The following is a 16,793-nucleotide window of genomic DNA, read 5'->3' as shown; positions in this document are numbered from 1 at the left end:
TCAACTACCCTCATTGTGATTGCACTTATCGGTACAGCGTTAGTTATTTTACACGAAGAGGCAATAAGAGAAGGGAAACACATTCATCAGGCTTGCTTGATCCCCGCTGTAGACAAGCTTTTATACAACATTAATATAATGGTCCTGTGACAGTTTATTTTACCCTTCCACGAGATACCTTGAGGAAACTGTCCAATGCAACACCTGGTATAGTCCATCAATATTCTAATCAACCAATAAGAAGATTCTGCTCGGCTATTATAATGACCAATGGGGAGATCTTTGTTATATGGGCACATCTTTGTTATAGCCCAGCACTGAAACATCTGATTCCACATAACTCATCACCAAGCCCTCGATTGGTTGAATACAGTGCTGGGCGAGAACAAAAACGTGCACACCCTGTCGGACCTCCAGGCCCAGGGAACAGGATGGAGAAACACTGCAGTAGCCCCTTTGCAAAGACAAGGTCACAAGCACTGTTTGAAGGCCAGGCTTAATTGATTGGAGGGCTTTCGTGGTGGTTTGTGAACTCAGCAGGCTCCTTTAGGGGAGAGGGGAAATAAGAGAGGAAGAGGGAGGGAGAGGAAGGGTAATAATGGATGGAATGATGATCCTCTAGCGTGGGGGTGAAGGTGTAGAGGGGACAGGGAATAGAAAGGGGAGCATGTACGGATAGAGAGGGTGGGAATAAAGAGAGGGGGAGGAGGAGGAAACCTGCTGATGGTGCAAAGCATCTCCTGTCGGCCCCCCTCCCCCTACACACACACACAAATACACACTCCCTCCCTCTCCTACTCTATCAGCTCACTGCATCACTGACCAGGACACACAGGTCAAATGTTTCCTGTGCCGCTTGGCCGCATTCGATAAAGTCTGCGAAAAAGGACAACAAGCCTTAACTTGGTGTCTCTATGGAGTCCAGCCCAGGAGCGATGAGCGCTGCTGTTACTGTCAGCGACGTAGTGACAGATACACAAACCGGCGTGCTGAGCCACAAGGGAAGCCACAGGGCAAGAGCTGATTCAACACTTTACTGTGGTGAGGAGACACCTCTATTTAACACGGCCAGCCTTGATAGGTTTATAAAGCACCGACTGACTGGCTGACTGGCTGCTGGGAGATACGTTTCAGTCAACTTGTTACTAAGCTGGATACGCCTGAAATAGCAATGTATTACCTATATAGTGCACTACTTTTGTCCAGAGCCCTAAATAGTCCCTATAGTGCACTACTTTATAGAGAAGGATGCCATTTCAGTCTCTGACAATATTTGTTTTAGTCACTCTCTCTCAAGGCAATGGAGTATATCCCTGGTTGTTGCTAGCGTATGTTGTTATTGAGTTGACACTGATGTCACGTAGACATTGAGAGAGTGTTGCGGGTTAGGTAACAGTGACACAGGTCTTTTTCAGTGTGATGGCCCTATAGCTCATCTGGCTTGTGGCCACCAGCTTGGGACAACAAAGGACACAAATCAACCTGGGCTGGAATGAATATGTCTGCCGCTCTGCCCTTCACCTTTTATGGAGAGGAAAATGAAAGCTGATATTGACAGAATCTGTTTGGTGGTGGTGGTGGACTGAATTTGAAAAAAGGTTCAAATGACATAGTGTTACTGTACATGTTCATAGTAATTGTGAAGTATTTCAACAAGACGTGCAGGGCACAGCTTTCTCTCAGTCTTACCTTTGCTTTCTTGTCTCCTGTTGGGCTCACACATTTCTGGCAATCAGGTCCCACCGTCTTCATCATCATCACCATCATCATCACTCAGCTTCTCTGATCAATCTGGCGAGAGATCAGTCCTTCATGATAGTCTTCATCCTTTAATGCTAGTGTTAATCCGGCCAAGCTTAGATGAACCCTGCTGTCTATCTATAATACTGCCGTTTTACCCCTCTGACACAGTCAGATGCTAACAACACAAAGATGCAAAAAATCGTTTCAATTTGGTTTCGCTACAACCATTTCAATTGCCATTATTTCCAAAGTTGCTACTGATGGTTGCCACAGAAATATAATAGCTATTTACATGAGAACAAAAGAAAACAAAGATAAGTGTGTGTTATTGAGTTATGACTGAAATGTATTAGGCCTGGGTCTTTAAGAGCCATCATATAAGTACACTGTGTGGCACTCAACTACAGTAGCCATCGTTGTCTAAACTCAACAGCTCCGAAGATGGTCTATAATGTTCTTACAGGCTTGAATAGTTCCTCAGTCGAACTCATTACCATCTTACGTCATGGTCATTGGTCATATGACCTGGACTCTCATTGCGAGTCTGTGTCCCTTGTCCCACGATGCATCACAGCGCTCTCTGTCAGTATGTCAGCTGACTAGACCAGCACTGAACCTTATCGTAATTGACCAGCTTCCACAATAGGGTTAGGGTCTGAGGTAGGATTGTAACTAACTTGTGTATGTATCATGTATTTGCTTGGAAGTTCATCAAAGGGTACATGCACTAGTACAGTGTGTGTCCAAAATGGATACCATGGCGATCTCCATGACTGCTCCAGTTAGGGAAAGGTCAAAAAGTCCTCTTTACTCCAATGTTCAATAGTGAAATGATGTGGGTGGGCCACTCGTCTCGAGTCACGGGAAGTTGCACATTGGGTTTTAGGTATGAATACTCCCACAGGTTGCTTTGGCACTGGGTAAACTAAAGCAGTATAATACAAGTTAGACCTCCCTGCCTCTTGGGGGCACTATTTTGTAGTTGGGTTAAACCAATAAACAGATCAACGGGAAAGAGCTCAAGGTGGGGCTAGACAGAGCTCTCGTCTGTCTCCTGGGGGTCCGGTTGCGTGTGCTTCCTCTTCTCCAGGATGCGGTTGAGCTCTTCGGTGAACGAGTGGTAGAGGGGAGACATGCTCCCCTCTGGGTCCGACGTCTGCCTCAGCAGCACGTAGCTGTTGCCGTTCATCTTGCGTAGGACGCTGGGTAATGTCGCCGACATCCCGTTGGTATACTCTGACGACACGTACTCCGAGGAGGGCAGGGGTGGTGGCATTGGGAGCGGCGGAGCGGGAGGGGGCGGCGATTTCCCTGGAGATCCTTCTGCGGGCACGATCTGGAGGAAGCCATCGCCCATGTCGTCCATGTTGGATACCGACAGGGAGCAGCGTCCGTGCTCGCTTTCCTGCCTGCCGTTGCAGTGGCTGGAGATGGTCTTGAGCTCCAGGTGTGAGCTCCTCTTCCTCTCGGCTGCGGCCCCCAACTCGGGCAGCTCCTGCTGGGAGTACTTGCGGCCCTGGTATGGCCCCCGGCTGCAGAAGCTGACGTAGAGCAGCACTACGGTCAGCACCAGGCACAGCCCCCCCAGCACGGCCACCAGGGAGATATACACGGCCTCCATGTGCCTGTAGGTCTGGAACTTGGGTCCAGGGGGGAGGGGAGCCAGCAGGGAGGGCAGGGGCTGCTCGGTGGGGCTGCTGGGGGGAAGGGAAGGGCTTGGTGGGGCGGTAGTGGTGGTGGTTGATAAAGTGTCCGTCACGACTGTTGGCCCCACAGGGAAAGGCAGGTCAGGTTGCACCGTCACGGTGTACATCCTCACTGGTACCCACACGTCGTTCTCCACGGCGTAGCAGCGATAGTCTCCGCTCTGGTCGGGCCGGGCGCAGATGAGAAGCAGGCCGTCAGTGCCCACACGAAGGCCCGAGTCGAGGCCATTGCCCTGGAGATGGTGGCCATCCAGGGTCCAGCGTGGAGTGGCCAGGTTGGAACGTAGATCGCAATGGAGGAGGACATCGTCCCCAGACATCACTGTACGCCTGCGGTGGACTACAGACACACAGAGAGAGAGAGACAGAGAGACACAGAGAGAGAGAGAGAGAGAGAGAGAGAGAGAGAGAGACAGAGAGAGAGAGAGAGAGACAGAGAGAGACACAGAGAGAGAGAGACACAGAGAGAGAGAGACACAGAGAGAGAGAGAGACAGAGAGAGACACACAGAGAGAGAGACACACAGAGAGAGAGACACACAGAGAGAGAGACACACAGAGAGAGAGACAGAGAGACAGAGAGACAGGGAGACAGAGAGACAGAGAGACAGAGAGACAGAGAGACAGAGAGAGAGAGAGAGAGAGAGACAGAGAGAGAGAGAGAGAGAGAGAGAGAGAGAGAGAGAGAGAGAGAGAGAGAGAGAGAGAGAGAGAGAGAGAGCGAGAGCGAGAGCGAGAGCGAGAGAGAGAACAAAGTCCAATCAAGCCCCCCAACCCATTTTTTTGGTAGTTTTATAGTTAATCTCATGTTATTTTACACCTTTTGCCATGAGGCTGAGAGAAAATTCAGCCGTTTTAAAGCTAATTTCCTGTAATTCCGGCCCCCCAAAAAATCATAGCTTATGACGTGTTTATATGCGACACTTGTGGGCCCCCTCGCACTGCGGGGGCTGCGGCAGTGGTGTGTGTGTTCAGTTCATACCAACTCCTGTGCTGTTGTCACAGCCTCTTTTCCCCCCTTGTATATCCTGGGTTAGATTGGACCTGAATAGGAGCCAGAAGAATGTCAGTTCTCATTTATTATTTGCAGGCATACAGAAACACAGGAGTAACTTGATTGGTAATTATAAATGTACTGTACAGTATATGGAATAACACAGAAAATAGAACAACTATTCTAAAGTCAACACAAAAAATATTATGGTGAGATCATTGATAGAAAAGATTGATAGCTTCTTCTAATAAAATGTGTGTGTGTGTGCCTGCCCTCACCTGTTTGTGCGTGAGGAAATTTTCACACACAGCGCCCCGTCCCAGCCACAGAAGGGGTCCCGGGCAAACACACAGTCAAAACAGGACGTGTAGCGCTGGCAGGAGGACAAGGGGACCTGGAGCACTGCAGAGTTGGAGCCAACATAGATACTTTCCTGTTGATGGATAAATGATGTTCAATACAATTTTGATAACACTGTACTCAAAGCCAAAGGTATCATGCTTTATAAGCATGTATGTGCCACGTGTAACACCTGTGCCTGCGAGATGACCATGTTGTCTATAGGCTGAGGGTTCACAAACAGCTGCAGCTCCTCTATGATGTGCATTTGACCTCCTATCTCCACAGCCCTGTGCAGCCAACCCTCATCTGCAGGGAAAAACAGACATATAATGTTCACATAACATTCATATAACCATCATAACCTTCATATAACATTGATAACTCTCATAAAACATTCATATAACATTAATACAATAAAAAACTGAAGTTAAATAAGTGTTCAACTATTCCTTGTGTACTATGTTTATGCATTATAAACCTAGCCAGACTCACCAGTTCCCAACAAGAGCACTGTGTAGACGTGTCGGTCCAGGGCTGCCACCCTGTGCACGGCCATCTTTACGTAATTGACACTTCTCTTGAACAGTAGGGGGTGCTCTCCTATGGGGTGGACCTGGGTGGACATCAGGGGGTGCTGCCTCGCAAAGGCTAACACGTCATCTGGGAGGTCACGGGACGAGTTGATGCCCTGGGACCTGTGCACGTCTGTCATACACTGGGCAGTGAGAGAACGACAGAGGTCGGAGAAGGAAAGAGAGCGAGAGAGCAGTCAATGCAGATCAGAAAAGAGTGAGTGAGACGGAAATAGAGACAAGGGTGCACCTCAATAGCATTAATGGCCTTCCTCTTCTCCTCTCCTTCCATACATTAGCATATAAAATAACTATAGAAAGACTGAATTAGTGAAAACCGTGTCTAAATACTGCTTTCACCAATTCAGTCTTTCTAGATGCAGGAAAGAAGACGAGGAAAGGAGGACACTGTGTAGAGAGTATTGAGATTGATCCAAAAGATAGTATGTAAATGGGGGCAAGGGGAGAGAGGGAGGCATAAGGTTTTCTGTAGCAGGGAAATAGAGGGGTATTGCTAGAGACTTACCGAGCCAGGCCTTGGTACTGGAACCTTCCCTGTATATTCCCTCCATTTGGAATCCTGCACCTCCATGTAAGGCCCCTCGAAGGCCCTCTGAATATCTGTGAAGGAGTACTGGCACACCGCAGATGCCTTGATATTTTTCCTGAGAGAGAAAAAAATGCACCAAGTCAGAGATTAATAATTCAACGTTATATCAACATTGAAGCGTTTGTTCTCTTGGAAAGTAAATGCCACCTGCCACCCAGATCGAATTTCTAAATCCACGAGCACTCACCAAGAGGGAACATTTGAATAGACTTTAGTTAGGTTGTAGTAGATCATTCACTGAAAGCTGAAAGCTATGGTGGGTGGGGAAGGGAGTGGAAGTTTGGTTATGGGCAACAGTAATAATTTCTTGTTTCTGTCTTTCACTTAGTCTACAACAGGGATATGGGGATTTGGGAGTATGTCACTGACAGGGGTAAGGTCGTCTTATCTCAGTAGTAAGCTTATGCTTTATTTGCATTCAATGTGCACTTTAGTCATGTGCTCAGGGCCGGCGCCAGAACGAATCAGTTGGATGGCCCTCTGATATCCATAGCCAGACTTCCTGTGTGCACGGGCTTGCATGTTATAGTAAAGACCATTGGCAGCTCGTGAGTTTCAAGTTTGGGGAAGCTTATAACTTGTACTACCATTTCTACCGATCTGAGTGAAAGAAATTATTGTATGCACATTTTTCTGGAACAGATTCTTTTGAATAATAACGTTTTTGTTTCGCAAAATCATTGTCACGTGGTTAATCACGTGATACAAATCTAAAAGTTCACGTTCAACTACGGCGAGAGCACCATACTTGATACACGGTGGTACATTGGCGACTAAAGAAATGAGTGCATATAACTCAGGGTAGCCTATAGGCCAATGCAGGAGCAGGTCTATAACTTCCATTGTCATCTAAGTAAAAAACAAAGGCCTAAAGCCGACAAATAAAACAGTAGAAAATATCCTAATGAACATGTTGGTTCATTCAATCACATTCCACTCTCTACTTTGTTTATATCTATCTTGTCTTGACTTGAGCTATTGCTAATGCAGTGCAACATTGTTTCAAATCATCAACTGGAACCAGCCGGATATATGGGATCGTCATGTTTTGCCCTTTCACAACGAGGCTTGGTGATTATCGAGGCCAGGAGTGTTGGAAAGATATTTCAAATACTGAGGAACTATCATTCGCAATGGATGTAACAATGTGTGAGGTGAAGAAAAAAATACTGAGAAGCTCAGCTTATTCGTGGTGTACGTGGTTAGTTAAGACAATCAGAAATCAGACATTGCCTATTGGGCACTTTTCCTACATTCGCATGCAGCAGGCCAGGTAGGCATACCTCTATCCTTGCTCAGGCGGGCGCGCTCAAAATTATGACAGAGACCAGACACATGCTCATTGCTTTCGGAGCACTCCAAACAAAAGACAATGAAAAGATTTACAAAACTCGTAATGGTTATGAAATAAACCAAAACTTGTTTCTCACAAGTATAGCCGGTTGTAAACTCCGCAAACATCCTTTCCACTCAGAGAAATGAGAATGATAAATGACTGTAGCCTAATTAATACATGCATTAACAGAAATGTACGTGTTCGTGTTTCTTGGTTTGTTCATTTATTCATTAAATGTGTTCACTCCCTGCACGTACTTGCTGCCCGACTCTCAGCGTACATCGTTACACACAATGAAACAATACATGTGGAAGGATTAGCGGGAGATTGCTGAGCCCATTCTGGAGAGTTGAGTGCATGGATTTTTTTATTGTTTTATTTAACTAGGCAAGTCAGTTAAGAACAAATTCTTATTTACAATGCCGGCCTACGCTTCGCCACACATCCCTCTTCTTCTTTTTGCAATATTTAAATTCAAGACAAATCGTCTTCACACATATTTGAGATACTTTTCACTGACAGATGCAACTCAATCAGCTAGACATATTGCCACGTGCGCTGCCCAAATTGCGCGATTCCCAAATAGGCATAGGCCTACACATTTGTGATTTCAAACAATCCACGGGGGGAAACTATATAAATTGTGTAGCTAAGTCATGCTCTCTGAAGTATTTCGAATGTTTTTATTTAGACAGGAGTAATTATATAATTTTGGCAAAACATCAATTTAGTTTAGGGGAAACCAGCATCCTAACAGTGCACCCGCCAACTTTTCTTTCCAATTTGCAAGAGGCTGAAACCAGATATCTGTATATAATGACGAGATCCTCATGTCTCCGCCTTAACAATGGGAGTCGCGGGAAAGTTTAGGTCTACATATTATACCCATAGAAACGCATTGGGCTTATTCTGGACAGATTTTGGCGAGAGTGAGCCCTCTCTCTTCGCCTCTTCCTCTCTGCTGAAATATAGAGTCTGGCTTACTCACTCAAGTCACACACATGGTGACAGGTTTAACTCACAAAGGTGCACTTTCGTATGTCACAAATCGGGGAGGGGGGGGGGGCAAGACAGTATAAGAGCCCGTGAGGGAGAGAGAGAGAGTCCCAATACAAAGGAGAAGAGAAAGCTATACAAAGTTATACAAAGTGAGCGTGAGAATGCTATTTTTTGCTGTTTTTACCCTCCATCTGATTCTTAGTCCCGTCAGGACAGTTGGATGCAGCATGACACTGCATATCATATAACCTTTGTGAGACTTTAATATTCACATGGAAAAGTCCACAAACCCACTCAAAAACGCTTTCGGAGCCATCATCGACTCAGTGGGTTTTGTCCAACATGGCTCCGGACCTACTCACTGCCACAGTCATACTCTGGACCTAGTTTTGTCCCATGGAATGAATGTTGTGGATCTTAATGTTTTTCCTCATAAACCTGAACTATCGGACCACCATTTTATTACGTTTGCAATCGCAACAAATAATCTGCTCAGACCCCAACCAAGGATCATCAAAAGTCGTGCTATAAATTCTCAACCAACACAAAGATTCCTTGATGCCCTTCCAGACTCCCTCTGCCTACCCAAGGATGTCAGAGGACAAAAATCAGTTAACCACCTAACTGAGGAACTCGATTTAACCTTGCGCAAAACCCTAGATGCAGTCGCACCCCTAAAAACTAAAAACATTTGTCATAATAAACTAGGTCCCTGGTATACAGAAAATACCCGAGCTCTGAAGCAAGCTTCCAAAAAATTGGAACGGAAATGGCGCCACACCAAACTAGAAGTCTTCCAACGAGCTTGGAAAGACAGTACCGTGCAATTTCGAAGAGCCCTCACTGCTGCTCTATCATCCTATTTCTCCAACTTCATTGAGGAAAATAAGAACAATCCAAGATTTATTTTTTATACTGTCGCAAAGCTAACTAAAAAGCAGCATTCCCCAAGAGAATATGGCTTTCACTTCAGCAGTAATACATTCATGAACTTCTTTGAGGAAAAGATCATGATCATTAGAAAGCAAATTACAGACTCCTCTTTAAATCTGCGTATTCCTCCAAAGCTCAGTTGTCCTGAGTCTGCACAACTCTGCCAGGACCTAGGATCAAGGGACACTCAAGTGTTTTAGTACTATAACTCTTGACACAATGATGAAAATAATCATGGCCTCTAAACCTTAAAGCTGCATACTGGACCCTATTCCAACTAAACTACTGAAAGAGCTGCTTCCTGTGCTTGGCCCTCCCTATGTTGAACATAATAAACGGCTCTCTATCCACCGGATGTGTACCAAACTCACTAAAAGTGGCAGTAATAAAGCCTCTCTTGAAAAAGCCAAACCTTGACCCAGAAAATATAAAAAACTATCGGCCTATATCGAATCTCCCATTGCTCTCAAATTTTTTTGAAAAAACTGTTGCGTAACATCTCACTGCCTCCCTGAAGACAAACAATGTATACGAAATGCTTCAGCCTGGTTTTAGACCCCATCATAGCACTGAGACTGCACTTGTGAAGGTGGTAAATTACCTTTTAATGGCGTCAGACGAAGGCTCTGCAACTGTCCTCGCTGCTTTTGATACCATCGATCACCACATTCTTTTGGAGAGATTGGAAACCCAAATTGGTATACACGGACAAGTTCTGTCCTGGTTTAGATCTTATCTGTCGGAAAGATATCAGTTTCTCTGTGGATGGTTTGTCCTCTGACAAATCAACTGTAAATTTCAGTGTTCCTCAAGGTTCCGTTTTGGGACCACTATTAATTTCACTATATATTTTACCTCTTGGGGATGTCATTTGAAAACATAATGTTAACTTTCACTGCTATGCGGATGACACACAGCTGTACATTTCAATGAAACATGGTGAAGCCCCAAAATTGCCCTCGCTAGAAGCATGTGTTTCAGACATAAGGAAGTGGATGGCTGCAAACTTTATACTTTTAAACTCGGACAAAACAGAGATGCTTGTTCTAGGTCCCAAGAAACAAATAGATATTCTGTTGAATCTGACAAATAATCTTGATGGTTGTACAGTCGTCTCAAATAAAAACTGTGAAGGACCTCGGCGTTACTCTGGACACTGATCTCTGTTTTGATGAACATATCAAGACTGTTTCAAGGACAGCTTTTTTCCATCTACGTAACATTGCAATAATCAGAAATGTTCTGCCCAAAATTGATGCAGAAAAATGAATCCATGCTTTTGTTACTTCTAGGTTAGACTACTGCAATGCTCTACTATCCGGCTACCCGGAAAAAGCACTAAATAAACTTCAGTTAGTGCTAAATACGGCTGCTAGAATCCTGACTAGAACCAAACAATTTGATCATATTACTCCAGTGCTAGCCTCCCTATGCTGGCTTCCTGTTAAGGCAAGGGCTGATTTAAAGGTTTTACTGCTAACCTACAAAGCATTACATGGGCTTGCTCCTACCTATCTTTCCAATTTGGTCCTGCCGTACATACCTACACGTACGCTACGGTCACAAGACGCAGGCCTCCTAATTATCCCTAAAATTTCTAAGCCAACAGCTGGAGGCAGGGCTTTCTCCTATAGAGCTCAATTTTTATGGAATGGTCTGCCTACCCATGTGAGAGACGGAGACTCGGTCTCAACCTTTGAGTCTTTATTGAAGACTCATCTCTTCAGTAGATCCTTATGTAGTATTTATGTGTCAGGGGGCTAGGGTCAGTCTGTTATATCTGAAGTATTTCTCCTGTCTTATCCGGTGTCCTGTGTGAATTTAAGTATGCTCTCTCTAATTCTCTCTTTCAGAGGACCTGAGTCCTAGGACCATGCCTCAGGACTACCTGGCATGATGAATCCTTGCTGTCACCAGTCCACCTGGCCGTGCTGCTGCTCCAGTTTCAACTGTTCTGCCTGCGGCTATGGAACCCTGACCTGTTCACCGGACGTGCTACCTCTCCCAGACCTGCTGTTTTCAACTCTCTAGAGACAGCAGGAGCAGTAGAGGTGCTGACCTGTTGCACCCTCGACAACCACTGTGATTATTATTATTTGACCATACTGGTAATTTATGAACATTTGAACATCTTGACCATGTTCTGTTATAATCTCCACCCAGCACAGCCAGAAGAGGACTGGCCACCCCTCATAGCCTGGTTCCTCTCTAGGTTTTCTTCCTAGGTTTTGGCCTTTCTAGGGAGTTTTTCCTAGCCACCGTGCTTCTACACCTGCATTGCTTGTTTGGGGTTTTAGGCTGGGTTTCTGTACAGCACTGAGATATCAACTGATGTAAGAAGGGCTATATAAATAAATTTGATATCAGCACAAAACACAAACACCACTGCTGCCAGCTACTCTATACCTTCGCTTGCCATTCCCATTCATACTGCTGCCTCTCAAAAACAGACAACAAATCTCTGTATACTAAGTTGTGAGTGTATGACCATACAACAGTATCAAGCCAGTAGCAGTATGGTAAACAACTCACATTAGTCCATCCTCTTACCATTCCAGGCCAAAGATCCCGTAGAAGACGGTGCTGTGTATGTCTGGGCCCTCCAGTACGAAGACACTACGCAGCACATTGAGGTGGAGCTCGTAGTCAGGAACGGAGCACACCAGCCTGGCCTTCAGGAAGGACGTCCACTTCCTCTGCAAGGTCCTCTGGCCCCCCCAGTCACCCTGGAGGGAGGAGAGTGAGGTTAGAGATAAACAGGTCATCAGAGTCACACAAACACACATCAACACAGGTTTTCTCATGGTCATACATACCTATACCACACACTCATACGTTATACACACAGAGACAGGTGCACACACACACACTAACACAACCCCACTACACAATAGAAGCATTACCAAGTACCACTGAATGAGAGTGTTTGGTTCTGGCTCAAAGTGTGCCTACTTGAGCATATTTACTCTAATTGCATTTCGGGCAGCAGCAGCAACAGCATAGGAGGCGCTCAGAGGCGATGGCATTGAGAAAAAGCCTGAATAGACAGATTGTGCCCCTCATTTAGAGCAGAGACTTCTCGTCTCTTTGTTTGTTGGGGTTTTAATAGATCACCACTGGGCACACATTGTGTGATTCAATGTTGTTTCTACTTCGTTTCAATGAAATGTGCCCAGTGGGTTGCTCTTCATTTCTGTTTTACATAAAAACATATTCTACCCAGCCTCAGTACTTTATCCTTTAGAAAATACAGTAGTCACAGTAAACAAAGCAAATTAAACAAACACAAAACAGCACACGTTACTCATACAGTACCAGTCCAAAGTTCTAGAACACCTAATCATTCACGGCCTTTTCTTTATTTTTTACATTGTAGAATAATAGTGAAGACATCAAAACTATGAAATAACACATATGGAATCATGTACTGTAGTAACCAAAAAAAGTGTTAAACAAATCAAAATATATTTCAGTTTTGAGATCCTTCAAAGTAGCCACCCTTTGCCTTGATGACAGCTTTGCGCACTCTTGGCACTCTCTCAACCAGCTTCATGAGGTAGTCACCTGGAATTTCAATTAACAGGTGTGCCTTGTTTAAAGTTCATTTGTGGAAATTCTTTCAGCTAGGGCCAATAGCTTTTTAGGCTGCTAGCCAAGTAGGCCTGCCTCAAGCATGGACGCCACATCTGGCAACTGGATGGCTGTGCGGTAGACCGTACACCGTAGATGCTGGTTGCCGATGGAAAGGAGGTTGGGGATTTGCTGAGAAGCAGACAAACCTGTGGCACGCCTCCAGTTGTGGTCTGGCTAGCGACTAATGTGAACTCTGTGTCTGCGGATCTGTCGCCGCCACAACTGTCATCATCATGGGCGACTGCCACTGTGCCATTGGGGTGAATCGAGCCCACCCCCAGATGGGCTGCTGTGGCCCAGTTAGGGCTGGATCCATCACGTTCTACCCCCACCATCACCACTACCACAGAGCAGACATGTCCCAATTTCCAGAAAGCTGCATTTTTGTATATAGGGGTACTGCAAGCATGAAACAATGGAGATTACAGTTACACCAGGCACAGCCAAAGAGAGAGGAGGAGTGAAAAAAACAGCCTTCTGTATCTCCAGGAGTGGTTTCTGGGCATGCTGATCTCCAATGGAATGAGGTGGTGAGAGAGGGAGTGGGAGGAAGAGAGGGGGAGAGGAGAGAAAATGACAGACACAGAGAGAGAGAGAGAGAGAGAGAGAGAGAGCAAAATAGAAAGGGGGTGGGATGGAGAGAGAGAGAAAGGGGGAGAGAAAGAAAGACTGCCATTGGAGCGGGCTTGGGTGGGCTTCTACTCTGCCTGGCAACAGTGGGACACCAAGGAACCCCTCAGAAAGCAGCCGAGATGGCTGGTCTGAGGCACTGCATCACAGTGCTATCTGTGCCACTAGAGAACCTGGTTCGAGTCCAGGCTCTGGCGCAGCCGGCAGCGACCGGGAGACCCATGGGTGGCTCACAATTGGCCGAGCATCATCCGGGTTAGGGGAGGGTTTGGCCGGCAGAGATGTTCCTGTCCCATCGCGCACTTCTGTGGTGGGCTGGGAGCAATGCACGCTGACAGGGTCGCCAGGTGTAAGGTGCGTCTGGCTTCCGGGTTAAGCAGGCATGGTGTCAATAAGCAATGCGGCTTGGCTGGGTTGTGTTACTGAGATTACTCACCACAAAATCTACTTAGTGGAGCTGGATCCCTTCATCACAGGAGCCCTTTTTTTAAAAAGACGTTGCCGGAGAAGAGGAAGGTGAGCTGGTGTTCTAGTCCGGTTAAGGAAAAGGTCAAACCACCCTCCGCTTCCTACTATATTACTTGCTAATGTACCGTCTCTGGACAATAACCTTTGTGAGATCAGAGCGCAGATGTCCTACAAGAGAGACATGAGTGACTGTAACAATCTGCTTTACAGAGACTTGGCTGATGGAGGAGGTGCTTGATCAGGCTATACAGCCTGGCAACATTGGGGTTTCCATACATCACGCAGACATGGAAAAATAACTTTGTGGGAAAAACCAAAGGCGGAGGAGTATGATTCATGATCAACAACTCATGGTAGGATTGTAGGACTGTACAAACCCTTAAGAGTTTCTGTTCCCCTGACTTGGAATACCTCACAATCAAATGCCAATCCAGTTATTTCTGAGAAAATTCACAGCTGTTTGTATCACAGCTGTGTACATCCCCCCCCCCCCCCCCCAAGCCTACACCACGCTGGCACTCAAGGAATTACACAGGACTTTGAACAAATTGGAAACAGCATATCCCAAGGCCACACCTGTTGTAGCCGGGGACTTGTAAGGAAAATTCCCTTGAAATTCCACCAACACATTTTTTGCCCCATTCGCGGGAAAAATACATTAGACCAAATCAAATCAAATGTATTTATATAGCCCTTCGTACATCAGCTGATATCTCAAAGTGCTGTACAGAAACACAGCCTAAAACCCCAAACAGCAAGCAATGCAGGTGTTGAAGCACGTTGGCTAGGAAAAACTCCCTAGAAAGGCCAAAACATAGGAAGAAACCTAGAGACAAACCAGGCTATGAGGGGTGGCCAGTCCTCTTCTGGCTGTGCCGGGTGGAGATTATAACAGAACAATGCCAAGATGTTCAAATGTTCATAAATGACCAGCATGGTCAAATAATAGGTCTGGGACAGGTAGCACGTCCGGTGAACAGGTCAGGATTCCATAGCCGCATGCAGAACAGTTGAAACTGGAGCAGCAGCACGGCCAGGTGGACTGGGGACAGCAAGGAGTCATCATGCCAGGTAGCCCTGGCATTGTTATTCTCTACTCCAAGATGGATACAAAGCCCTCCTTCTGCAAATCAGACCATGGCTCCATTCTGCTCCTCCCCACCCCACTCCCTCAAGTTAAATCAGGAAGCACCCGTCGTAATGTCTGTTCATGTCACGTCCTGACCTTAGTTCCTTTTTATGTCTCTATTTTGATTTGGTCAGAGCGTGAGTTGGGGTGGGCATTCTTTGTTTTTTTCTGTGTTTTGTAATTCTATGTGTTTGGCCTGGTATGGTTCCCAATCAGAGGCAGCTGTCAATCGTTGTCTCTGATTGAGAACCATACTTAGGTAGCCTGTTCCCACCTGTGTTTGTGGGTAGTTGCTTTCTGTTTTTGTGTCTGCACCAGACAGAACTGTTTCGGTTGTTCTCATTGTTGTTTTGTTAATCAGTGTCCAGTTCCATTAATAAAAGGATGAACACGTACCACGCTGCACCTTGGTCCTCACCTTCTTCCACCAACAGCCGTTACAGTTCAACGCTGGTCTGACCAACCAGAATCCATGCAACAGGATGGTTTTGATCACGCGGACTGGGATATGTTCTGGTCCGTCTCTGGGAATAATATAGACGAATACACTAACTCTGGGTTTATTGGTTTGTTTGGATCCCTAGAAGGCCAGCATCCCAGAGTCGCCTCTTCACTGTTGACTTTGAGACGGGTGTTTTGTGGGTACTATTTTATGAAGCTGTTGTATTGGCCAGTTGTATTGCTTTTTAATCAGAACAACACTTTTCAGCTATGCTAACATAATTGCAAAAGTTTTTTTTATGATCAATTAACCGTTTAAAATGATAAGCTTGGATTAGCTAACACAAGTGCCTTTGGAACACAGGAGTGAAGGTGGGCCTCTGTACACCTATGTAGATATTTAATTAAAAATCTGTTTCCAGCTACGATAGTCTTTTACAACATTAACCTCTTGGTCTAAACTGTATTTCTGATCAATTTGATGTTATTTTAAATGGACAAAACATTTGCTTTTCTTTCATGAACAAGGACATTTCTAAGTGACCCCAAACGTTAGAACTGTAGTGTAGGTAGAGTTTTGGAGCTCCCGAGTGGCGCAGTGGTCTAAGACACTGCATCTCAATACTAGAGGCGTCACTACAAACCCTGGTTTGATTCCAGGCTGTATCACAACTGGCTATGATTTGGAATCCCATAGGGCGGTGCACAATTGGCCCAGCGTCGCCTGGTTTAGGGTTTGGCCGAAGTAGGCCGTCATTGTAAATAAGAATTTGTTCTTAACTGACTTGCTTAGTTAAATAAAGGTCAAACAAAAAAAGGGCGGGCTTCTGAATCTGGTTGGCGGTTGCAGTTAAAAAATATATCTTTATCTTTGGTTTATTACACAAATAATATGTTCCTTTATTTTTATTACATTTTTTTTTCTTTGCTTCCTCTTGGGCCCCGGCAAGCCTCTGCATTTGTCCAGCCCTGAATAGGACCCCAGTTATCACTCAACTAAACAGAGTGCATACCAATAGTGTTGGGTCTGTGACATCCACTTGTATTGATCATATATTGTCCTCCCCAACCCTCTTTTCACACTGCTGCTACTCTCTGTTTATTGTCTATGTATAGTCACTTTATTTATATATATATTTTTATTTAACATTTATTTAAATAGGCAAGTCAGTTTTAAAGAAAAAAATATTATTTACAATGATAGCCTACCGGGGAACTGCCTTGTTCAGGTTAACTGCCTTGTTCAGGTTAACTGCCT

The 16,793-nt window shown here is 45.3% G+C and overlaps 1 protein-coding gene and 1 long non-coding RNA gene across 2 annotated transcripts in view; one reads left to right on the top strand and one right to left on the bottom strand.

Moving 5' to 3' along the window:
- Nucleotides 1-16,793, bottom strand: part of LOC139376449 (semaphorin-4G-like) — a 75,968-nt gene that overhangs the window by 738 nt on the left and 58,437 nt on the right. The window contains exons 9-15 of the mRNA XM_071119064.1: nt 11,785-11,960; nt 5,883-6,021; nt 5,277-5,499; nt 4,975-5,090; nt 4,721-4,875; nt 4,431-4,492; nt 1,690-3,789 (exon numbers count right to left, since the gene is read on the bottom strand). Of these exons, the coding sequence (XP_070975165.1) occupies nt 2,774-3,789; nt 4,431-4,492; nt 4,721-4,875; nt 4,975-5,090; nt 5,277-5,499; nt 5,883-6,021; nt 11,785-11,960 (1,887 nt within the window). The 3' untranslated portion in view covers nt 1,690-2,773. The remainder of the gene's footprint in view (nt 1-1,689; nt 3,790-4,430; nt 4,493-4,720; nt 4,876-4,974; nt 5,091-5,276; nt 5,500-5,882; nt 6,022-11,784; nt 11,961-16,793) is intronic.
- Nucleotides 6,302-11,923, top strand: LOC139376451 (uncharacterized). The gene is made up of 3 exons (XR_011627925.1): nt 6,302-6,339; nt 11,088-11,316; nt 11,793-11,923. It is a non-coding gene; the product is annotated as an uncharacterized lncRNA (long non-coding RNA).

This window comes from Oncorhynchus clarkii, chromosome 20 (genome assembly GCF_045791955.1).
Source record: "Oncorhynchus clarkii lewisi isolate Uvic-CL-2024 chromosome 20, UVic_Ocla_1.0, whole genome shotgun sequence".
Lineage (NCBI taxonomy): Eukaryota > Metazoa > Chordata > Actinopteri > Salmoniformes > Salmonidae > Oncorhynchus > Oncorhynchus clarkii.
Note: the sequence above shows the minus strand (reverse complement) of the source record. Positions and strands in the feature narration are given on the sequence as shown.